This window comes from Pseudophryne corroboree, chromosome 4 (genome assembly GCF_028390025.1).
Source record: "Pseudophryne corroboree isolate aPseCor3 chromosome 4, aPseCor3.hap2, whole genome shotgun sequence".
Taxonomy (NCBI): Eukaryota; Metazoa; Chordata; class Amphibia; order Anura; family Myobatrachidae; genus Pseudophryne; species Pseudophryne corroboree.
Genome location: NC_086447.1, coordinates 493,686,343 through 493,712,573, shown reverse-complemented (window position 1 = coordinate 493,712,573; position 26,231 = coordinate 493,686,343). Strand labels below are relative to the sequence as shown.

General features: G+C 46.8%; 1 protein-coding gene across 1 annotated transcript in view; it reads left to right on the top strand.

Moving 5' to 3' along the window:
• The window catches only part of LOC134909835 (uncharacterized), a 66,376-nt gene extending 48,413 nt beyond the window's left edge, over nucleotides 1-17,963 (top strand). The window contains exons 4-5 of the mRNA XM_063917142.1: nucleotides 15,327-15,444; nucleotides 15,699-17,963. Of these exons, the coding sequence (XP_063773212.1) occupies nucleotides 15,327-15,444; nucleotides 15,699-16,196 (616 nt within the window). The 3' untranslated portion in view covers nucleotides 16,197-17,963. The remainder of the gene's footprint in view (nucleotides 1-15,326; nucleotides 15,445-15,698) is intronic.
• Nucleotides 17,964-26,231: the final 8,268 nt, after the last annotated feature.

Here is a 26,231-nt window from a genome sequence, read left to right as displayed (position 1 = left end):
CCCGCATCTCTCTATCCCCTCCCTACCGCCCGCGTCTCTCTATCCCCTCCCTACCGCCCCGCGTCTCTGTATCCCCTCACTGCCACCCTGCGTCTCCCTATCCCCTCCCTGCCGCCCCGCGTCTCTCTATCCCCTCTCTACCGCCTCGCGTCTCTCTATCCCCTCCCTGCCGCCCGCGTCTCTCTATCCCCTCCCTGCCGCCCCGCATCTCTCTATCCCCTCCCTACCGCCCGCGTCTCTGTATCCCCTCCCTACCTGTGTCCCCTCCCTACCGCCCCACGTCTCTGTATCCCCTCCCTACCTGTATCCCCTCCCTACCGCCCAGCGTCTCTGCGTCCCCTCCCTACCTGTGTCCCCTCCCTACCGCCCCGCGTCTCTGTATCCCCTCCCTACCTGTGTCCCCTCCCTACTACTCCGCGTCTCTGTATCCCCTCCCTACCGCCCCGCGTCTCTGTATCCCCTCCCTACCTGCGTCCCCTCCCTACCTGTGTCCCCTCCCTACCGCCCCGCGTCTCTGTATCCCCTCCCTACCTGTGTCCCCTCCCTACCGCCCCGCGTCTCTGTATCCCCTCCCTACCTGTGTCCCCTCACTACCGCCCCGCGTCTCTGTATCCCCTCCCTACCGCCCCGCGTCTCTGTATCCCCTCTCTACCTGTGTCCCCTCCCTACCGCCCCGCGTCTCTGTATCCCCTCCCTACCTGTGTCTCCTCACTACCGCACCGCGTCTCTGTATCCCCTCCCTACCGCCCCACATCTCTGTATCCCCTCCCTACCGCCCCGCATCTCTGTGTCCCCTCCCTTCCGCCCCGCATATTTGTGTTCCCTCCCTACCGCCCTGCGTCTTTGTGTCCCCTCCCTACCGCCCCACATCTCTGTGTCCCCTCCCTACCGCCCCGCGTCTCTGTGTGCCCTCCCTACTGCCCTGCATCTGTGTCCCCTCCCTACCGCCCCGCGTCTCTGTGTGCCCTCCCTGCTGCCCTGCATCTGTGTCCCCTCCATACCACCCCACATCTCTGTGTCCCCTCCCTACTGCCCTGTGTCTCTGTGTCCCCTCCCTACCGCCCGCATCTCTCTATCCCCTCCCTGCCGCCTGCGTCTCTCTATCCCCTCCCTGCCGCCCAGCGTCTCTCTATCCCCTCTCTACCGCCCGCGTCTCTCTATCCCATCCCTGCCGCCCCGCATCTCTCTATCCCCTCCCTACCACCCGCGTCTCTGTATCCCCTCCCTACCTGTGTCCCCTCCCTACCGCCCCACGTGTCTGTATCCCCTCCCTACCTGTATCCCCTCCCTACCGCCCAGCGTCTCTGTATCCCCTCCCTACCGCCCTGCGTCTCTGTATCCCCTCCCTACCGCCCTGCGTCTCTGTATCCCCTCCCTACTTGTGTCCCCTCACTACCGCCCCGCGCCTCTGTATTCCCTCCCTACCGCCCAGCTTCTCTGTATCCCCTCCCTACCTGTGTCCCCTCCCTACCGCCCCGCCTCTCTGTATACCCTCCCTACCTGTGTCTCCTCACTACAGCACCGCGTCTCTGTATCCCCTCCCTACCGCCCTGCGTCTCTGTATCCCCTCCCTACCGCCCTGCGTCTCTGTATCCTCTCCCTACCGCCCTGCGTCTCTGTATCCCCTCCCTACCTGTGTCCCCTCACTACCGCCCCGCGTCTCTGTATTCCCTCCCTACTGCCCCGCTTCTCTGTATCCCCTCCCTACCTGTGTCCCCTCCCTACCGCCCCGCCTCTCTGTATACCCTCCCTACCTGTGTCTCCTCACTACCGCACCGCGTCTCTGTATCCCCTCCCTACCGCCCTGCGTCTCTGTATCCCCTCCCTACCGCCCCACATCTGTGTCCCCTCCCTACCGCCCCGCATATCTGTGTTCCTTCCCTACCGCCCTGCGTCTCTGTGTCCCCTCCCTACTGCCCCGCGTCTCTGTGTGCCCTCCCTACTGCCCTGCATCTGTGTCCCCTCCCTACCGCCCCGCGTCTCTGTGTGCCCTCCCTGCTGCCCTGCATCTGTGTCCCCTCCCTACCACCCCGCATCTCTGTGTCCCCTCCCTACTGCCCTGCATCTCTGTGTTCCCTCCCTACCGCCCCACGTCTCTGTATCCCCCCACTACCGCCCCACGTCTCTGTGTCCCTTCCCTACCGCCCTGCATCTCTGTGTCCCCTCCCTACCGCCCTGCATCCCCTCCCTACCGCCCTGCGTCTCTGTATCCCCTCCCTACCGCCCTGTGTCTCTGTGTGCCCTCCCTACCGCCCCGTGTCTCTGTATCCCCTCCCTACCGCCCTGCGTCTCTGTGTGCCCTCCCTACCGCCCGCATCTCTGTGTCCCCTCCCTACTGCCCCGCGTCTCTGTGTCCCCTCCCTACCGCCCCGCGTCTCTGTGTCCCCTCCCTACCGCCCTGCGTCTCTGTGTGCCCTCCCTACCGCCCTGCGTCTCTGTATCCCCTCCCTACCGCACCGCGTCTCTGTGTGCCCTCCCTACCGCCCCGCATCTCTGTGTGCCCTCCCTACCCCCCTGTGTCACATACAGGGTCCATACCACCGGCTCCTGGATACTGCTCTGACAAACCCTCACCAAGAGTACAGGAGCCATAACCCCTTGCTGTGCCCCCCGTAGTTACCGGTATATCGGTGATGCTCCACTCTGCTGCCTCCTCCCTATCCCTCATACAGCAAGCGCAGGGCACAAGCCCAGCACCGAGCACATGACCGCACTGTCAATGGCCATTGGCCCTGGGAGCAGCTCCAACCTGCGCCCCCTCCTCCTACTGTACCTGAGGGGGGCGCGCACATAGCGCATGCAGAGGGGACTGGTGCACCTGTGGCCGTGTGGAGACCTTGCGTGCGCAACATGTCCGCGTTCCTACACCTGAAGGATGGTACGGCATAGAGACAGGACACAGCTGCCCCTGTTCCTCATTGTACCAGCACTCCCCTTTGTGTCTAATGACACCATATACCTCTTCATGCCGGTACGTCTATACCACATGCATCCTTATCCGTGTACTATATATTGTTACACATACAATCACATAGTTATAGGTCCCGCACCCCCCCCCCACCCGCAGCATTTACATACTCCCTGCCTTATCAGCGGCCCCGCACCCGCTACATTCTATACATCGTGCCATGCAGGCACTGTTCACGCAGTCGCAAGGGCCTACACCCCCTTCACCAACGGACTCCCGTTCGTCGTGCAATATTTAACCACTAACAAACCTAGGAAGGCAGGTAATACTCCAGATAATAAATATTAAACCCCAGCAAGCATGCAGAGAGAGTTAGATTTGGGTGGGGTGTATTCAAACTGAAATCTAAATTGCAGTGTAAAAATAAAGCAGCCAGTATTTACCCTGCACAGAAACAAAATAACCCACCCAAATCTAACTTTCTCTGCACATGTTATATCTGCCCCCCCTGCAGTGCACATGGGGGGTCATTCCGAGTTGTTCGCTCGCAAGCTGCTTTTAGCAGCTTTGCACACGCTAAGCCGCCGCCTACTGGGAGTGAATCTTAGCTTATCAAAATTGCGAACGAAAGATTCGCAATATGGCGAAAAGACTTCTCTGTGCAGTTTCTGAGTAGCTCGAGACTTACTCTGCCAGTGCGATCAGTTCACTGCTTGTCGTTCCTGGTTTGACGTCACAAACACACCCAGCGTTCGCCCAGACACTCCTCCGTTTCTCCAGCCACTCCCGCGTTTTTTCCAGAAACGGTAGCGTTTTTTCACACACTCCCATAAAACGGCCAGTTTCCGCCCAGATATAATACAAATGGGGGATATACAACCTCAGGCGCTTAGAATACTAATAGCCGTATGTATCTTTCATTCCCAATTAAATATTGCCACTAGACAGTAGTGATGTGAACGTACCCGACTTACTAGAAATCGGGAAAATAGAAACACATCAAGGTATCTTTAAGAATTTTCTAAATCATGCTTATGATTTGCGTACCCCAACTCACAATGTTGTTTCTGTTATTAAACACATCAAGGTATCTTTTGCCTGATAGATCTTTGTCCAGATAATCCGGCTTGAATTGTTATTTCATATATTCCAAGAAGATAATGTCCGACATTTGTGTGTTAGAAAAAAAGAGTTTTATTGTACAAAACCCCAAACAAAATGGGGAAAAATGGGTGATAAAAATGCAGGATATACTTCACAAATTTACATATATAGATGGATAAAAATAGAAATAAAATATAAAACTTTAAAAAAGATCCAGGTGGAGAAAAACCGACAGAAGGAGTGTGAACAGCCAGCATTTTTTCCACACCATCTCAGTACGCAAAAAGGTAATCTTATTTTTTTTCAAAAGGAACCTTCTAAATTACCTCAGAGGTTAGTCTGGATGGTTGTGGTTTTTCTCCACCTGGATCTTTTTTAAAGATACCTTGATGTGTTTAATTACAGAAACAACATTGTGAGTTGGGGTACGCAAATCATAAGCATGATTTAGAAAATTCTTAAAGATACCTTGATGTGTTTCTATTTTCCCGATTTCTAGTAAGTCGGGTACGTTCACATCACTACTGTCTAGTGGCAATATTTAATTGGGAATGAAAGATACATACGGCTACAGTTGGGAAATTAATTCATGGTATTTATGACCGACTGTACTACACATGTGTATTTCCCCCACCCTTTTTTCTATGCATGAACTCTGAGGACAAGGCCTAAGTTATCTGAAGTGGTGCAGGGGAACATACAAAAGAAACCTTGATATGCTTCACAACTTCCAGTGACATTGTGAGTTGGGTACGCTGATTTCTTACGGCTAAAAGATACCTTTATGAGCTTGATTCATCCTTTGTTTATAGTGAGTGTGGTACGCACCATCTTGTTCATATACTAAATTACGGCGGATACGTCCGGTAGAATTGAACATCATTAAGTAGAAATTATGTTTACATAAAATGACTTTATGAAACTGTGTTACACTATATATCTTTCTTTTGTTTGAATATTCCCTTTACATATTCCATCACCTTGAGTGGAAAACAAGCATAGAGTGGAACAAGAGAGAGAAATACGAAGACATCTAGTGAAAAGGAATGCATTTTTCCATATAAGAACTTTATGTTTAGTATTCTAAGCGCCTGAGGTTGTGTATCCCCCATTTGTATTATATATTGTGTATTTTCTTGGATGTTTGGTGACATTCTGGGGTGGTAAATTATCTGGGGCAGCTTCCAACAGCGCCGGTGTAGTTGAATTTTCCATTTTTTCCTTATTCATAAGTTTCCGCCCAGAAACACCCACTTCCTGTCAATCACATTACGATCACCAGAACGAAGAAAAAACCTCGTAATGCCGTGAGTAAAATACCTAACTGCATAGCAAATTTACTTGGCGCAGTCGCACTGCGGACATTGCGCATGCGCATTAGCGACTAATCGCTCCGTTGCAAGAAAAAAATAACGAGCAAACAACTCGGAATGACCCCCATGGTTTTGCCCAATTGCTAACAAACTTGCTGCTGCGATCAACTCAGAATTACCCCCTATGTGAGGAACATGTACTGTGGGGTTATTCATATTTGTTAGCAAACCAACAAAACACACTAATAGTCAAAACCATGTGCACTGCAGAGGGGGCAGATGTAACATGTGCAGAGTGGGGTGTGTTCAAACTGAAATCTAAATTGCAGTGTAAAAATAAAGCAGCCAGTATTTACTAGAGATGAGCGCCGGAAATTTTTCGGGTTTTGTGTTTTGGTTTTGGGTTCGGTTCCGCGGCCGTGTTTTGGGTTCGACCGCGTTTTGGCAAAACCTCACCGAATTTTTTTTGTCGGATTCGGGTGTGTTTTGGATTCGGGTGTTTTTTTCCAAAAAACCTAAAAAACAGCTTAAATCATAGAATTTGGCGGTCATTTTGATCCCAAAGTATTATTAACCTCAAAAACCATAATTTCCACTCATTTTCAGTCTATTCTGAATACCTCACACCTCACAATATTATTTTTAGTCCTAAAATTTGCACCGAGGTCGCTGTGTGAGTAAGATAAGCGACCCTAGTGGCCGACACAAACACCGGGCCCATCTAGGAGTGGCACTGCAGTGTCACGCAGGATGGCCCTTCCAAAAAACCCTCCCCAAACAGCACATGACGCAGAGAAAAAAAGAGGCGCAATGAGGTAGCTGTGTGAGTAAGATTAGCGACCCTAGTGGCCGACACAAACACCGGGCCCATCTAGGAGTGGCACTGCAGTGTCACGCAGGATGTCCCTTCCAAAAAACCCTCCCCAAACAGCACATGACGCAAAGAAAAAAAAAGGCGCAATGAGGTAGCTGTGTGAGTAAGATAAGCGACCCTAGTGGCCGACACAAACACCGGGCCCATCTAGGAGTGTCACTGCAGTGTCACGCAGGATGTCCCTTCCAAAAAACCCTCCCCAAACAGCACATGACGCAAAGAAAAAAAGAGGCGCAATGAGGTAGCTGTGTGAGTAAGATAAGCGACCCTAGTGGCCGACACAAACACCGGGCCCATCTAGGAGTGGCACTGCAGTGTCACGCAGGATGTCCCTTCCAAAAAACCCTCCCCAAACAGCACATGACGCAAAGAAAAAGAAAAGAAAAAAGAGGTGCAAGATGGAATTGTCCTTGGGCCCTCCCACCCACCCTTATGTTGTATAAACAGGACATGCACACTTTAACCAACCCATCATTTCAGTGACAGGGTCTGCCACACGACTGTGACTGATATGACGGGTTGGTTTGGACCCCCACCAAAAAAGAAGCAATTAATCTCTCCTTGCACAAACTGGCTCTACAGAGGCAAGATGTCCACCTCATCATCATCCTCCGATATATCACCGTGTACATCCCCCTCCTCACAGATTATCAATTCGTCCCCACTGGAATCCACCATCTCAGCTCCCTGTGTACTTTGTGGAGGCAATTGCTGCTGGTCAATGTCTCCACGGAGGAATTGATTCTAATTCATTTTAATGAACATCATCTTCTCCACATTTTCTGGATGTAACCTCGTACGCCGATTGCTGACAAGGTGAGCGGCGGCACTAAACACTCTTTCGGAGTACACACTTGTGGGAGGGCAACTTAGGTAGAATAAAGCCAGTTTGTGCAAGGGCCTCCAAATTGCCTCTTTTTCCTGCCAGTATAAGTACGGACTGTGTGACGTGCCTACTTGGATGCGGTCACTCATATAATCCTCCACCATTCTTTCAATGGGGAGAGAATCATATGCAGTGACAGTAGACGACATGTCCGTAATCGTTGTCAGGTCCTTCAGTCCGGACCAGATGTCAGCATCAGCAGTCGCTCCAGACTGCCCTGCATCACCGCCAGAGGGTGGGCTCGGAATTCTGAGCCTTTTCCTCGCACCCCCAGTTGCGGGAGAATGTGAAGGAGGAGATGTTGTTGACAGGTCGCGTTCCGCTTGACTTGACAATTTACTCACCAGCAGGTGTTTGAACCCCAGCAGACTTGTGTCTGCCGGAAAGAGAGATCCAAGGTAGGCTTTAAATCTAGGATCGAGCATGGTGGCCAAAATGTAGTGCTCTGATTTCAACAGATTGACCACCCGTGAATCCTTGCTAAGCGAATTAAGGGCTCCATCCACAAGTCCCACATGCCTAGCGGAATCGCTCCGTGTTAGCTCCTCCTTCAATGTCTCCAGCTTCTTCTGCAAAAGCCTGATGAGGGGAATGACCTGACTCAGGCTGGCAGTGTCTGAACTGACTTCACGTGTGGCAAGTTCAAAGGGCATCAGAACCTTGCACAACGTTGAAATCATTCTCCACTGCGCTTGAGACAGGTGCATCCCACCTCCTATATCGTGCTCAATTGTATAGGCTTGAATGGCCTTTTGCTGCTCCTCCAACCTCTGAAGCATATACAGGGTTGAATTCCACCTCGTTACCACTTCTTGCTTCAGATGATGGCAGGGCAGGTTCAGTAGTTTTTGGTGGTGCTCCAGTTTTCTGTACGTGGTGCCTGTACGCCGAAAGTGTCCCGCAATTCTTCTGGCCACCGACAGCATCTCTTGCACGCCCCTGTCGTTTTTTAAAAAATTCTGCACCACCAAATTCAAGGTATGTGCAAAACATGGGACGTGCTGGAATTGGCCCAGATTTAATGCACACACAATATTGCTGGCGTTGTCCGATGCCACAAATCCACAGGAGAGTCCAATTGGGGTAAGCCATTCCGCGATGATCTTCCTCAGTTGCCGTAAGAGGTTTTCAGCTGTGTGCGTATTCTGGAAACCGGTGATACAAAGCGTAGCCTGCCTAGGAAAGAGTTGGCGTTTGCGAGATGCTGCTACTGGTGCCGCCGCTGCTGTTCTTGCGGCGGGAGTCCATACATCTACCCAGTGGGCTGTCACAGTCATATAGTCCTGACCCTGCCCTGCTCCACTTGTCCACATGTCCGTGGTTAAGTGGACATTGGGTACAACTGCATTTTTTAGGACACTGGTGAGTCTTTTTCTGACGTCCGTGTACATTCTCGGTATCGCCTGCCTAGAGAAGTGGAACCTAGATGGTATTTGGTAACGGGGGCACACTACCTCAAGAAATTGTCTAGTTCCCTGTGAACTAACGGCGGATACCGGACGCACGTCTAACACCAACATAGTTGTCAAGGCCTCAGTTATCCGCTTTGCAACAGGATGACTGCTGTGATATTTCATCTTCCTCGCAAAGGACTGTTGGACAGTCAATTGCTTGGTGGAAGTAGTAAAAGTGTGCTTACGACTTCCCTTCTGGGATGACCATCGACTCCCAGCAGCAACAACAGCAGCGCCAGCAGCAGTAGGCGTTACACGCAAGGATGCATCGGAGGAATCCCAGGCAGGAGAGGACTCGTCAGAATTGCCAGTGACATTGCCTGCAGGACTATTGGCATTCCTGGGGAAGGAGGAAATTGACACTGAGGGAGTTGGTGGGGTGGTTTGCGTGAGCTTGGTTACAAGAGGAAGGGATTTACTGGTCAGTGGACTGCTTCCGCTGTCACCCAAAGTTTTTGAACTTGTCACTGACTTATTATGAATGCGCTGCAGGTGACGTATAAGGGAGGATGTTCCGAGGTGGTTAACGTCCTTACCCCTACTTATTACAGCTTGACAAAGGGAACACACGGCTTGACACCTGTTGTCCGCATTTCTGGTGAAATACTTCCACACCGAAGAGCTGATTTTTTTGGTATTTTCACCAGGCATGTCAACGGCCATATTCCTACCACGGACAACAGGTGTCTCCCCGGGTGCCTGACTTAAACAAACCACCTCACCATCAGAATCCTCCTGGTCAATTTCCTCCCCAGCGCCAGCAACACCCATATCCTCCTCATCCTGGTGTACTTCAACACTGACATCTTCAATCTGACTATCAGGAACTGGACTGCGGGTGCTCCTTCCATCACTTGCAGGGGGCGTGCAAATGGTGGAAGGCGCATGCTCTTCACGTCCAGTGTTGGGAAGGTCAGGCATCGCAACCGACACAATTGGAGTCGGACTCTCCTTGTGGATTTGGGATTTCGAAGAACGCACAGTTCTTTGCGGTGCTACTGCTTTTGCCAGCTTTAGTCTTTTCATTTTTCTAGCGAGAGGCTGAGTGCTTCCATCCTCATGTGAAGTTGAACCACTAGCCATGAACATAGGCCAGGGCCTCAGCCGTTCCTTGCCACTCCGTGTGGTAAATGGCATATTGGCAAGTTTACGCTTCTCCTCCGACAATTTTATTTTAGGTTTTGGAGTCCTTTTTTTACTGATATTTGGTGTTTTGGATTTGACATGCTCTGTACTATGACATTGGGCATCGGCCTTGGCAGACGACGTTGCTGGCATTTCATCGTCTCGGCCATGACTAGTGGCAGCAGCTTCAGCACGAGGTGGAAGTGGATCTTGATCTTTCCCTAAGTTTGGAACCTCAACATTTTTGTTCTCCATATTTTAATAGGCACAACTAAAAGGCACCTCAGGTAAACAATGGAGATGGATGGATTGGATACTAGTATACAATTATGGACGGGCTGCCGAGTGCCGACACAGAGGTAGCCACAGCCGTGAACTACCGCACTGTACTGTGTCTGCTGCTAATATATAGACTGGTTGATAAAGAGATAGTATACTCGTAACTAGTATGTATGTATAAAGAAAGAAAAAAAAACCACGGTTAGGTGGTATATACAATTATGGACGGGCTGCCGAGTGCCGACACAGAGGTAGCCACAGCCGTGAACTACCGCACTGTACTGTGTCTGCTGCTAATATATAGACTGGTTGATAAAGAGATAGTATACTCGTAACTAGTATGTATGTATAAAGAAAGAAAAAAAACCACGGTTAGGTGGTATATACAATTATGGACGGGCTGCCGAGTGCCGACACAGAGGTAGCCACAGCCGTGAACTACCGCACTGTACTGTGTCTGCTGCTAATATATAGACTGGTTGATAAAGAGATAGTATACTCGTAACTAGTATGTATGTATAAAGAAAGAAAAAAAAAACACGGTTAGGTGGTATATACAATTATGGACGGGCTGCCGAGTGCCGACACAGAGGTAGCCACAGCCGTGAACTACCGCACTGTACTGTGTCTGCTGCTAATATATAGACTGGTTGATAAAGAGATAGTATACTCGTAACTAGTATGTATGTATAAAGAAAGAAAAAAAAACCACGGTTAGGTGGTATATACAATTATGGACGGGCTGCCGAGTGCCGACACAGAGGTAGCCACAGCCGTGAACTACCGCACTGTACTGTGTCTGCTGCTAATATATAGACTGGTTGATAAAGAGATAGTATACTCGTAACTAGTATGTATGTATAAAGAAAGAAAAAAAACCACGGTTAGGTGGTATATACAATTATGGACGGGCTGCCGAGTGCCGACACAGAGGTAGCCACAGCCGTGAACTACCGCACTGTACTGTGTCTGCTGCTAATATATAGACTGGTTGATAAAGAGATAGTATACTCGTAACTAGTATGTATGTATAAAGAAAGAAAAAAAAACCACGGTTAGGTGGTATATACAATTATGGACGGGCTGCCGAGTGCCGACACAGAGGTAGCCACAGCCGTGAACTACCGCACTGTACTGTGTCTGCTGCTAATATATAGACTGGTTGATAAAGAGATAGTATACTCGTAACTAGTATGTATGTATAAAGAAAGAAAAAAAAACCACGGTTAGGTGGTATATACAATTATGGACGGGCTGCCGAGTGCCGACACAGAGGTAGCCACAGCCGTGAACTACCGCACTGTACTGTGTCTGCTGCTAATATAGACTGGTTGATAAAGAGATAGTATACTCGTAACTAGTATGTATGTATAAAGAAAGAAAAAAAAACCACGGTTAGGTGGTATATACAATTATGGACGGGCTGCCGAGTGCCGACACAGAGGTAGCCACAGCCGTGAACTACCGCACTGTACTGTGTCTGCTGCTAATATAGACTGGTTGATAAAGAGATAGTATACTCGTAACTAGTATGACTATAAAGAAAGAAAAGAAAACCACGGTTAGGTGGTATATACAATTATGGACGGGCTGCCGAGTGCCGACACAGAGGTAGCCACAGCCGTGAACTACCGCACTGTACTGTGTCTGCTGCTAATATATAGACTGGTTGATAAAGAGATAGTATACTCGTAACTAGTATGTATGTATAAAGAAAGAAAAAAAAACCACGGTTAGGTGGTATATACAATTATGGACGGGCTGCCGAGTGCCGACACAGAGGTAGCCACAGCCGTGAACTACCGCACTGTACTGTGTCTGCTGCTAATATAGACTGGTTGATAAAGAGATAGTATACTCGTAACTAGTATGACTATAAAGAAAGAAAAAAAAACCACGGTTAGGTGGTATATACAATTATGGACGGGCTGCCGAGTGCCGACACAGAGGTAGCCACAGCCGTGAACTACCGCACTGTACTGTGTCTGCTGCTAATATATAGACTGGTTGATAAAGAGATAGTATACTCGTAACTAGTATGTATGTATAAAGAAAGAAAAAAAAACCACGGTTAGGTGGTATATACAATTATGGACGGGCTGCCGAGTGCCGACACAGAGGTAGCCACAGCCGTGAACTACCGCACTGTACTGTGTCTGCTGCTAATATAGACTGGTTGATAAAGAGATAGTATACTCGTAACTAGTATGTATGTATAAAGAAAGAAAAAAAAACCACGGTTAGGTGGTATATACAATTATGGACGGGCTGCCGAGTGCCGACACAGAGGTAGCCACAGCCGTGAACTACCGCACTGTACTGTGTCTGCTGCTAATATATAGACTGGTTGATAAAGAGATAGTATACTCGTAACTAGTATGTATGTATAAAGAAAGAAAAAAAAACCACGGTTAGGTGGTATATACAATTATGGACGGGCTGCCGAGTGCCGACACAGAGGTAGCCACAGCCGTGAACTACCGCACTGTACTGTGTCTGCTGCTAATATAGACTGGTTGATAAAGAGATAGTATACTCGTAACTAGTATGTATGTATAAAGAAAGAAAAAAAAACCACGGTTAGGTGGTATATACAATTATGGACGGGCTGCCGAGTGCCGACACAGAGGTAGCCACAGCCGTGAACTACCGCACTGTACTGTGTCTGCTGCTAATATAGACTGGTTGATAAAGAGATAGTATACTCGTAACTAGTATGACTATAAAGAAAGAAAAAAAAACCACGGTTAGGTGGTATATACAATTATGGACGGGCTGCCGAGTGCCGACACAGAGGTAGCCACAGCCGTGAACTACCGCACTGTACTGTGTCTGCTGCTAATATAGACTGGTTGATAAAGAGATAGTATACTACTAATATTATATATACTGGTGGTCAGGTCACTGGTCACTAGTCACACTGGCAGTGGCACTCCTGCAGCAAAAGTGTGCACTGTTTAATTTTAATATAATATTATGTACTCCTGGCTCCTGCTATAACCTATAACTGGCACTGCAGTGCTCCCCAGTCTCCCCCACAATTATAAGCTGTGTGAGCTGAGCACAGTCAGATATATATATATACATTGATGCAGCACACTGGGCTGAGCAGTGCACACAGATATGGTATGTGACTGAGTCACTGTGTGTATCGTTTTTTTCAGGCAGAGAACGGATATATTAAATAAAACAAACAACTGCACTGTCTGGTGGTCACTGTGGTCGTCAGTCACTAAACTCTGCACTCTCTTCTACAGTATCACAGCCTCAGGTCAATCTCTCTCTCTCTCTCTCAACCCTAATCTAAATGGAGAGGACGCCAGCCACGTCCTCTCCCTATCAATCTCAATGCACGTGTGAAAATGGCGGCGACGCGCGGCTCCTTATATAGAATCCGAGTCTCGCGAGAATCCGACAGCGTCATGATGACGTTCGGGCGCGCTCGGGTTAACCGAGCAAGGCGGGAGGATCCGAGTCTGCTCGGACCCGTGAAAAAAACATGAAGTTCGTGCGGGTTCGGATTCAGAGAAACCGAACCCGCTCATCTCTAGTATTTACCCTGTACAGAAACAATATCTAACTCTCTCTGCAAATGTTATATCTGTCACACCTGCAGTGCACATGGTTTTGTCCATCAGTGTGCTTTTTTTATTTGCTAATAAACCTGAATAAGTTCCTGTATGTTTATAGCTAGCATAATAGGCTTGAACTGACATATTTTCTGTTTGCTGAAACTGGCAGAAGTCATAACTATAATGCCAGTCCTTAAACACCAACTACAACAACTGTTTGTCTCTCTATCCTAACTTCTTTTTTTTTTTAACAAATAATTTAATTGTGCTTTTTTTATTTGCTAATAAACCTGAATAAGTTCCTGTATGTTTATAGCTAGCATAATAGGCTTGAACTGACATATTTTCTGTTTGCTGAAACTGGCAGAAGTCATAACTATAATGCCAGTCCTTAAACACCAACTACAACAACTGTTTGTCTCTCTATCCTAACTTCTTTTTTTTTAACAAATAATTTTTCTATTGACTGCAATAATTTACAGCAGCATAAGTGAAGGCAACATATAATCAGCATCATTGGTATAGATATATATAAATAAGAGATAAGACAATTTCAGTTTAAATACCTCAAAAGCCCTTAGGGGTAGCGCACCAACCAATCTGCACTGTTTATCTCTGTCAGGCATCAACCGTAATGTATTCTGGATGTACCTCAATACTTGTAAATAATTGGAGGATGGAATACTAATACCGCTTTCACATCGCTAACCCGGTAAAGAACCGGCTTTTGAACACGCTTCCGACCCGGGTCTGAACACGCTATACCCCTTTCACATCGCAGTTTGGAGCCGTGTTATTACCGGGTTATTCCCGGGTTGGTGCCTTTCACACTGAACCCGGTTCACCCTTTGAAAACATTTGTGATGTCATTATAAATGGACTTTTCTGTCTCCTATTGATGAGGTTTGAAAGGTATTACAAGGAGGGGCTGGGGAGTGCTCAGTAGTGCAGCAATCATGGCCGACACAGCACATGTCTCTATAGACTTTGTGATAGTCTCAGCTGTACTGCTCTTGGATTCAGCCTGTGAGAGGATATTTGAGCTTCTCACATTCTGTGGCTTGTTCAGCAGCTATGTTATGAGGAGGAGGAGGCTGCAGTATTTGAGAGACACCGCCATTCGTCGCCGGCAATACCTGCGCAGGAGGAGATCGTTTATATCTGCTTCTGTGACCACCATACTCAACCTTAACCTCAGTACTCAACGAAAATTGTGGTCTAGAGAACGGCAGCATGGGCAAGTTTTTATGCAAAGTGTGCTGAACTTTCAGGATGTTCAGTGGAAGTGTCACTTCAGAATGTCACGTCACACATTCCACTATCTTTTGGATTTAATGTCCCCAGCACTCTCTAGACAGACCACAAACTTCAGGTCACCAATAGAGCCAAGCAGGAGGCTAGCTATAGCATTGTGGTGGTATGCCACTCCAGGTGAATATCGCACAATTGCTTGCCTGTTTGGTGTGGGGTTATCTACCGTTTGCACCATTGTACATGAGGTGACCAGAGCATTGGTGGACAACCTATACCACAGATTTATTTCTCTTCCGCATGGCCAGCGTTTGGATAAAACAATATTGGGATTTGTGGAGTCTGGATATCTGCAGTGTGCAGGTGCAATTGATGGTACCCACATCCCTATAATCGCACCTCATGATAATCCTGCCGACTACTACAACAGAAAGGGATGGCATTCCATTGTTTTGCAAGCTGTGGTGGATCATAAGTATTGGTAATGTTCTTATCATTGTGTTTTCTTAATGCTAATTGTTTATAATTAATTTACAACTTAATATCTATTTTTATATTAGTTTCACAGACGTATTCATCGGTTGGCCGGGACGGTCACATGACGCTCGAGTGCTTGCAAACTCTGATCTGTACCGGGTAGCAGAGGACAAGCAAGGGGGCTACCTTTTTCCAAGAGAGGTGATTTTGTTTAATAATTTTAATACTTTTGAAAACATGCCCAAGAAAAGATGTGTTAAAATGACGCAATGTTCATGAATCAAGCAGGTAATAGATGAATGCAATTTAATTTACATTGGGACCAATTAGTTGGCGTTACCTTCAAACATGCTTCCTATGTGCCCACCAGCCTGCCCATCACGGAGGAGTCTGCTCATATTTGTATTCCAATTTCTTGGTGCTAACGTACATTTTTTTATCTATATTCCTACTAGAAATCAAAATTTGTGGATGGAGTGGAGATCCCGGTACACATAATTGGTGATGCCGCCTACCCGTTACGACGATGGCTCATGAAGGGGTTCACCCAACATGTCCAGCTGAGCTCCAATCAAATTACTTATACGCACACCCTGAGCTCAGCAAGAATGGTGGTTGAAAATGCCTTTGGACGATTAAAAGGACGTTGGCGCTGTCTTATGAAGCGCAATGATGTAGACATTAATATCATGCCTAACATTGTTGCAGCATGTTGTATTCTGCATAACCTATGTGAGTTTCAGAGGGAGGAATTCCTCCCAGAGTGGACAGTGCAGGCCTCTGCTGCGTACCCTGCACTTGATTGTGAGGCCTATCTGGGCGACCATTCTGGAAGTGCAGAACAGATGAGGTCTGCTATAATGGCCAACCTTCCCTCATTACTCCGTTCATTTTTTTCAGTTTGTATATTCAGTAAATTGTTGTTGCTACAAAAAATAAACCTGTTTAGTTGATGTTCTGCTACTGTGTCGATAACAAATGTACAACATCAATATCCAATTTGAAATGGATGTATCATGCATTTTGTTTGTAAGTAAAAATAGGACAAGTCCAAAGATTAACAAAAGATCAGAGACCTTAGAATTTTAATTTGTATAAAACTTTGGTAAATAAAGTAGTGAAATCTTTACAGTAATAAAAGTCCAACCAGTAATAGTGTAGGAAAAACACTCCTATGATTTTAAAACCAACTTTTTTAAAAAAACAATAACCATTTAAGATAAATTACGATAAACAGGAGACTCTGTAGTTGTCTCCGTTTCAGAAGGTGATTGGGTGTGTTGAGGTTGTGTATGTCGAGGATGGGTATAGTGAGTTGGAGTTAGTGGAGGTGGGGTTTGTTGAGGTTGTGTATGTCGAGGATGGGTATAGTGAGTTGGAGTTAGTGGAGGTGGGGTTTGTTGGGGTTGGTTATGTCGAGGATGGGTATGGTGTGGCGTTGGTTTAGGTGGGGTATGATCATAGTAGGGGGGTACAGGGTAATATCGGGTATACGGTTGAGGGTAGTTTGGTGGCACTGTGTGCAGCTCTTCAATGCATTGGAACATTCGGTCAAATATGGACATTTGAAATTCCTGCATTTCTCTCTGACGTTCTCTTGCATCCCTATTATAGGTTTCCTGCATAGAGATCAGCTGCGTCATAAATGTGTTGTTCATGTCTTGCTCTGCAAAAATCGCTCGAGACGTGCATCTTCTCGATCAGCCATGGCAGCGTCCATCTGCTCTAATTTCTCCACCAGGACAGTGGTCATAATTCTTGCAGCTTGCTCCGTTTTGTTTAGGCGGCGCCTCCTTGGCGGAACAGTATATACTGCAGACACAAATCAAATAATATGTTATTGGAATTTGCAAAGAGCTTATATAAAATAGCAGTGTTCGCAAACGTGTTTGTGGCCTCCTTCCACCTACACACTGCATATACTCTGCAACATTTATCATTTTTAATTGTATGCATTTATTGTTAAGATTTAATGACGTTAATGTTTAGAGTTGTTAGTTTGTGTTTAGTTTACGTTAATTGTTAATGTTAGTTATTATGCTTTTAGGATTGTTGTACTTACTGTTTCCACGCAAAGGCTGCGTTTGTGCAATGGGGGCCATTTGACTTGGCCCAGCCTCTGTGTCTTCTGGCGCATCAGTGGTTTCAGTCCTGCTGGGCTCCTGTACAACTGGGTCAGGCATAGTGGTTGGCATCGGTTGCGTATCATCCAGTACGAGTAGTGGAGATGGTGGTGGTGGTGATCGGGTGTCTGGGTCCTGTGATCGGGTGTCTGGGTCCTGTACGCTGCAGGTGGAAGCAGCACAGGCCTGTCTTGTTTCTGCTGCTGCTATGCTGGAGGATAAGCTAACCGGTGTTGCAAGTGCTGTGTGGCCAAATATGGTGGCACACTGCTCATAATATTGCCACTCCATACGGGCAGCACCACTTCTGTTTCTGTTGTGGTCGTGGACCTTATGGAAATTCCTTTTAAGGGCCTTTAGTTTATTGATTACCTGCTGGGAGGTACGGTGGAATCCAGAGGCTGCAAGCATCTTCGTTATGTTTTTGTACGTGATTGCATCCTTAACAGTCCCTGTCATTTGGTGGGTGATTTCCGACTCCCCTCTTATCCGTAACAGCTCCCTAACCTCATCCTCACTCCAGTTTGCCATATTCTCCAAGCACTGTAGCAATGCAGCACTGTGAATGTAGTATAAATAAAAACACACTGTTTAAAGCGTGCTGCCTGTTTATTTCCGGGTTCAGACAGGTGACATCATGCAGGGAGACAACCTATCACCTCCTTTTTAAGATTACCGGGTTGAATATAGCGGGTCTGAGGCTTTCACACTGCCAAATGAACCGGTTCTGAACCGTGTAGGATCCTTCTTTTTACACGGGTTAATATACCGGGTTGTTTGACACGGTAAATTCATAATGGCGCTTTCACACTGCACCTCAAACCGGGTTGACACGGCTCAAACTCGGCAATATACCGGGTTATTTTTGCGATGTGAAAGGGGTATAAGATGCAGGAAATTGCTTTTGAGTTGATTGACATCCACAAACAGATATTTTAACCCTTGGAGAGACCAATTCTTAATATGGTGTGAAGAGCGGCCACCAAAAAGGCAGGATTACCTACTAATGAAAGGTAGAGAGAATGGGAGTGAGAAATATTTAATGGAACTGAACTGCCTCCTAGCACTGCAAGTGGTGTCCAAAAGCAAATTGTCCCTAATCTTCTGTGGCAATGAGGTAGGTCAGGCATGGAGTAAGGCAGCTAAGTGCACACCAGGGCTAAAGACCTTTTCTAGTGAAAAAGTGGTGTAATTACTAACCTCATTAATCCAATCCATGGCGAAGCGGTAGTTTGCACTCAACGAATAGCTCTGCATACAAGGAAGGTTGACTCCCCCCTAGATCAGTGGTTTGTTGCAGCTTAAATAGTGATATTGTAGCGCGTTTGTTGGCCCAAATGAAGCATTGCATTTATTTGTTAAGTGTTTTGAGATATTTTTTAGATAGGAGGAGTAGCATTTTAATCATATATAAAACGTGAGGACTGCTAACCATTTTGATCACATAACACCTACCTATATAAGAGAGAGGTAAAGTCCCCCACTTTCAAAAATCTGCTAGCGCTCGCTCAAGAATTCTCTGATAATTAATCATACACAGATTTGAGATATGGGAGGGGAAGGTGTCTCCCCAGCCTAACCAAGCTTCAGTGTAGAATGCTAGTGCTTCTGTTTTGGTGGTATTAAGCTGGAACCCCGTTATAGAGTCAAAGATATCCATTTTTTCCAGCTGTAAAGGAATATTATTTATTAACCGTTTCTTACATAGGGGGTAATTCCAAGTTGATCGCAGCAGGAATTTTGTTAGCAGTTGGGCAAAACCATGGCCCTCATTCCGAGTCGTTCGCTCGGTAATTTTCTTCGCATCGCAGCGTTTTTCTGCTTAGTACGCATGCGCAATGTTCGCACTGCGACTGCGCCAAGTAATTTTGCTATGAAGATAGTTTTTTTACTCACGGCTTTTTCTTCGCTCCGGCGATCGTAATGTGATTGACAGGAAATGGGTGTTACTGGGCGGAAACACGGCGTTTTATGGGCGTGTGGATAAAAACGCTACCGTTTCCGGAAAAAACGCGGGAGTGGCTGGAGAAACGGAGGAGTGTCTGGGCGAACGCTGGGTGTGTTTGTGACGTCAAACCAGGAACGACAAGCACTGAACTGATCGCAGATGCCGAGTAAGTCTGAAGCTACTCTGAAACTGCTAAGTAGTTTGTAATCGCAATATTGCGAATACATCGTTCGCAATTTTAAGAAGCTAAGATTCACTCCCAGTAGGCGGCGGCTTAGCGTGTGTAACTCTGCTAAAATCGCCTTGCGAGCGAACAACTCGGAATGAGGGCCCATGTGCACTGCAGGGGAGGCAGATTTAACATGTGCAGAGTAGTTAGATTTGGGTGTGGTGTGTTCAATCTGCAATCTAATGTGCAGTGTAAAAATAAAGCAGCCAGTATTTACCCTGCACAGAAACAAAATAACCCACCCAAATCTAACTCTTTCTGCACGTTATATCTGCCTCCCCTGCAGTGCACATGGTTTTGCCCAACTGCTAACAAAATTCCTGCTGCGATCAACTTGGAATTACCCCCATAGTGCAGCAAATTCTGTTGCGCTTTAAAATTGTAAACAATGATAAAACAAAACTGGGTAATAACAAACAGTCACAGAGGTAGGAAGGCCCTGCTTGCAAGCTTACAGTCTATAGGAATAGCTTGTTTGGGGTTATGAAAATATAAGAGAAGATCATCCGTGAACACGAATATTCATGGTTAGCTACAGCAATACCCTGCCAACCAGATAACTGTTCAAAATTATAGAGCAATGGATCTATAGCTAGATTAAAAACAAGGGTGAAAGTGGGCAGCCCTGTCTGGTTCCCCAGTGAAGCATAAAGCATCTGGTGTTTAGAGCATTGATAATCAAACATGCGGTTCGGGATTTGTATAATGTTTGGAAAATTTGAACAAATTCAGGGCCAAAATCCTGAAAATTGAAAATGCTTAGCAAGTGGGACCAACCAACCCTTCAAATGCTTTATCAGCTTTGCAGCAAACTACTGTTTTTTGTTTGGCATGGGTCTGGCGAGTATACGTCATTGCCGCTATAAGAGTCCTGGGGGTATATTTACTAAGGTGTGAGTTTTTTTTAAAGTGGAGATATTGCCCATAGCAACCAATCAGATTCTAGCTATTATCTTCTTGAACATAGGTTCTCAAACTCGGTCCTCAGGACCCCACACAGGGGTATATTTACTAACATTCGTAATTCTCCCGATTTGGTGGGAGAATAATCACGAATGACATCGAAAGTGTAAAACTGCAACTTTTTGAATTTGTTACGACGGATTTACTAAGCTGTCGTATTCGGGTTTTTCTTTTGTTCCGATGTCGATGTCATTTGTGTTTTTTTTTTTAATTTTTACGGCAGTGATTAGCAAAACACTGCCGACTTTTTTTACAATGAATCTCGGCCGACTCTGTGTGATCCGTGCTGGGGTTCATTTTTTTTTTTTTTTTTTTTAAATTAAACACTGTAAAATCCAAAAAAAAAATTGCGTGGGGTCCCCTCTCCTAAGCATAACCAGCCTCGGGCTCTTTGAGCCGATCCTGGTTGCAAAAATATGGGGAAAAAATTGACAGGGGTTCCCCCATATTTAAGCAACCAGCATCGGGCTCTGTGCCTGGTCCTGGTTCCAAAAATACGGGGGACAAAAAGAGTAGGGGTCCCCCGTATTTTTAAAACCAGCACCGGGCTCCACTAGCTGGACAGATAATGCCACAGCCGGGGGTCACTTTTATATAGTGCCCTGCGGCCGTGGCATCAAAAATCCAACTAGTCACCCCTGGCCGGGGTACCCTGGGGGAGTGGGGACCCCTTCAATCAAGGGGTCCCCCCCCCCAGCCACCCAAGGGCCAGGGGTGAAGCCCGAGGCTGTCCCCCCCCATCCAATGGGCTGCGGATGGGGGGGCTGATAGCCTTTTGTGATAATGAAAAGATATTGTTTTTAGTAGCAGTACTACAAGGCCCAGCAAGCCTCCCCCGCATGCTGGTACTTGGAGAACCACAAGTACCAGCATGCGGCGGAAAAACGGGCCCGCTGGTACCTGTAGTACTACTACTAAAAAAATACCCAAAAAAAGACAAGACACACACACCGTGAAAGTAAAGATTTATTACATACATGCACACAAACATACATACATACTTACCTTATGTTCACACGAGGGTCTGTCCTCTTCTCCAGTAGAATCCAAGGGGTACCTGTTGAATAAATTCTACTCACCAGATCCCGGGTCCCAGGGTCCTCGGGGCAACCATTTGTAATCCAGGTACTTGAATAAAATAACAAAACGGAAAGCCGAGCCACGAACTGAAAGGGGCCCCATGTTTTCACATGGGACTCCTTTCCCCGAATGCCAGAAACCCACTCTGACTGATGTCTTAGTGGGTTTCTTCAGCCAATCAGGGAGCGCTACGTTGTAGCACCCTCCTGATCGGCTGTGTGCTCCTGTCCTGATTGACAGGCGGCACACGGCAGTGTTACAATGTAGCGCCTATGCGCTCCATTGTAACCAATGGTGGGAACTTTCTGCTCAGCGGTAACGTCACTTTAGGTCAACCGCAGGGCAGAAAGTTCCCACCATTGGTTACAATGGAGCGCATAGGCGCTACATTGTAACACTGCCTTGTGCCGCCTGTCATACAGTACAGGAGCACACAGCCGATCAGGAGAGTGCTACAACGTGGCGTTCCCTGATTGGCTGAAGAAACCCACTTAGACAGAAGTCAGAGTGGGTTTCTGGCATTCGGGGAAAGGAGTCCCATGTGAAAACATGGGGCCCCTTTCAGTTCGTGGCTCGGCTTTCCGTTTTGTTATTTTATTCAAGTACCTGGATTACAAATGGTTGCCCCGAGGACCCTGGGACCCGGGATCTGGTGAGTAGAATTTATTCAACAGGTACCCCTTGGATTCTACTGGAGAAGAGGACAGACCCTCGTGTGAACATAAGGTAAGTATGTATGTATGTTTGTGTGCATGTATGTAATAAATCTTTACTTTCACGGTGTGTGTGTCTTGGCTTTTTTTGGGTATTTTTTTAGTAGTAGTACTACAGGTACCAGCGGGCCCATTTTTCCGCCGCATGCTGGTACTTGTGGTTCTCCAAGTACCAGCATGCGGGGGAGGCTTGCTGGGCCTTGTAGTACTGCTACTAAAAACAATATCTTTTCATTGTCACAAAAGGCTATCAGCCCCCCCATCCGCAGCCCATTGGATGGGGGGGGACAGCCTCGGGCTTCACCCCTGGCCCTTGGGTGGCTGGGGGGGGGGGACCCCTTGATTGAAGGGGTCCCCACTCCCCCAGGGTACCCCGGCCAGGGGTGACTAGTTGGATTTTTGATGCCACGGCCGCAGGGCACTATATAAAAGTGACCCCCGGCTGTGGCATTATCTGTCCAGCTAGTGGAGCCCGGTGCTGGTTTTAAAAATACGGGGGACCCCTACTCTTTTTGTCCCCCGTATTTTTGGAACCAGGACCAGGCGCAGAGCCCGATGCTGGTTGCTTAAATATGGGGGAACCCCTGTCAATTTTTTCCTCATATTTCTGCAACCAGGATCGGCTCAAAGAGCCCGAGGCTGGTTATGCTTAGGAGGGGGGACCCCACGCAATTTTTTTTGAAAAAATAATCACTTTCCCACCCCTTCCCACTGATATACATGCACGGATCTCATGGATCCGTGCATGCCTATCCAATCACGAATAAAAAAAGCAGGTCTGTTTTTTTTAAGCACTTTTTTACGAGTTGTAATTTTTCACGGCAGTGTTTTGTTTTTTTTTGCTTTGCACTTCTTAGTAAATGACCGAGATTCATACTTAAACAGCCGCGTTTTGACCGATGGTGTATTCATTTGTATTTTTTTTGTTGGACTTCCATAAAATTACGAATGCCCTCATCACTGCCGTGATTATTGCTTAGTAAATTACCGAGATGACACTTTGATGAAAAAACGGCATCTCGGTCAAAATCGGGACCTTAGTAAATTTACCCCACAGTGTATGTTTTGCAGTTCTCCTCACAGAATCGCAAGTGAAATAGTTAGCTCCACCTGTGGATCTTTTAAAATGGGTCAGTGAGTAATTAATACTCCTGTGCACCTGCTGGGTTACCTGCAAAACATGCACTGTGTGGGGTCCTGAGGACCGAGTTTGAGAACCTATGTTCTAGAAGCAGCTAGATAAATGTTAGGTCGAATCTGATTGGTTGCTATTAGCAACATCTCCACTTCTAAAAAACTCACGCTTTAGAAAATATACCCCCCTTATGCTATGAATGGCGAGTCATCCCTTTATAATTCCGTTTTGCTCCGGGGGAATTAATCTGGCTAGGATTGGCTGTAGGTGTTGGGCCATTAATTTAGAAAATATCGTTAAATCCTTGTTAAAGGGTGAAATAGGGTGGTAAGAAGTGACCGACATGGGATGTCTCACAGGTTTTGGAAGGATCACAATATGGGCTGTGTTAAAATCGGGAAGAGCATACTTTCCTGAAATTCTGGAATTATAAAGAGCAGTTAAGTGAGGAATTATTTGAGAAAGTAACAATTTATAATAGTCTGCTCCTAAGGCATATGGGCCAGGTGTTTTACCAATAGACAAGGCTTTGACAATCCCTCGTTATCTCTTCCTCTGTGACTAGTGCTGTGAGTTGTTTGCGTTCTCATCTGTGAGTTGTTTTAAACCAGCTTGGTGTAGGAAATCTACACCCATGGTAGGGTCATCTGGGGGGCTGCATATAAAGTCTGATAATAATGAAGAAATTCTTCCACTATCTGGTCAGGACGTGTTAACAATCCAGAATTTGCGGAGTGGAGTTTGGTAATATATTTAGGGGCTGTTTCTGCTTAAGCAATGAGGCTGGCAATTTTCCAGATTTTTTGCCCCATTTAAAGAATCTGTGCTTTTGGAAGGTCACAACTAGGAGATCTTCTTCACAACACAAAGTGTCAAATAAAGTTTTAGCCTCTGTGTAGTGATTTTGGCGTCCTCAGCTAAAGTAGTAAGATATGTTAAGGGGTATATTCAATAAGAGTTGGATACATTCCGACATGCATTTGTTGGAATGGATCCGACAACCCCTATTCAAAGAGTTTGAGCCTAATCCGACTGTTGGATTTGGCCGCTGCAGCTGATGCTCAGCCCGGTGCTGCTCCTCACCCCGGTGCCGCTCCACTAACCCCGTCGCTGCTCCTCTCACCCTGGCGCCCCTCCCCTCACCACAGAGCGCGAGATCATCAGCTCTGCAGGTTGGATGGAGAAGGCGCCGGCATGGTCAATCCGACATTTTACAAAGTCGGATTGACATTGCCACAAACGGGACCAAAACCTGTCGGATTTGGTCCCTTTTCTGACAAAAGCACGCGGATCGGCAGCTATTCCGCCGATCCACGTGCATTCCAACAGCTTTCTGACAAGTCGTATTTCCCAACTTTTCTGAAAAACTGGGGCTGCATTGAATAGGTCTGAACCCCTTCCGACCACTACCTGTCAGCAACTGCCGTCTTGTCGGAAAGACGGCAGCTTCCGACAGGTATTGAGTACACCCTTAAGTATGCATCCGTTAAGGTTTTACTAAGTATTTTACATTTATGTAATAATGATTTACACTTATGTTCCACTTGTGCTATACTGTGGCATTGCTTGACAAGCTTAGAAACAGTCCAAAAACAGGTTGCTATCGTGGGAGTGTCGAGTGCTAAAAGAACTGCGAATAGGTGAGTTTAATTGTAATGTTAATCAGATAGGTGGATGGTCCGAAATCATTATATTATAAATGCCAGAGTCTAATACCCTGTGAATAAGTTGCAGGGATGTCAGACAGAAATCTATTCTAGCAAAGGTGTCATGGGTATGGGGGGAAAAAGGAGTATTCATTAGCAGTAGAATTTTGACATATCCAAGGGTCAAAGAGGTTGAATGTGTCAGTGATAAGGAAGAGAGAGGATGGTGTACCACCTCCCAGACCTACCAGAGCTTCCCAATCTGTTCAGTCAGGGAGACATCACAGTGTCGAAGTCACCACCGAGAATAAGGTTGTCCTCCATCCATCCATGTAATTTACCATAGAGTTCTGAAATAAAGAGGCATTAGGGCTGTTTGTGGCATACATATTTAATTACCACTGTAAATTTTTCACCATCCAACAATAATTTAATAAACAAAAACTGAACCAGTGGATCTAAAGTACTTCATGCCAAAGAGACTTAAATAGGACAAGTACACACCTTGTCTTATTGTGGTAGGAGGCCACTATAAAGTCACCCACCCAATTGCCTTTTAATAAATTATTATCAGTAGCCTACAAGTGGGGATGCCTGGAGGAAAACCACATCAGGACGGAACTTCTTTAGTTGTTGCATGACTTTTTTCCTCTTGATGAGTGAGTTTATTCCCACATTCCAGGATTTACATTTCAGGGAGTTTTTAACCTGGACAGAGTCAAGAGATGCCGTAACATCTTAGGATAAAAGTTTGTGCAGTCTCTGCACAGCTCAGGACTTACTCAGCCGCTGCGACAATCCGGCCTGGAGCTGACGTCAGGAACCCATCCCTTAAAACAGTTGGACATGCCTGCGTTCTCCCGGACACTCCTTAAAAACGGTCAGTTGACACCCACAAACGGCCTCTTCCTGTCAATCTTCTTGCGATCACGGTGCCTTTCTTTGTTAAATCCATCGCTGTCCAGCGATCCCCGTCGCCCGCTGGCTGACGCACCTGCACATTGCGGAGCATACGCATGCGCAGTTCAGACCTAATTGCCCCGCTGCAAAACAGCTAGCGTGCGTTCGGGTCTGAATGACCCGCATGGACCGTAGACATAAAACCTTCATTAAGATCAAAGCCATCTAACCTGTGTGGGGAGAGATAAACA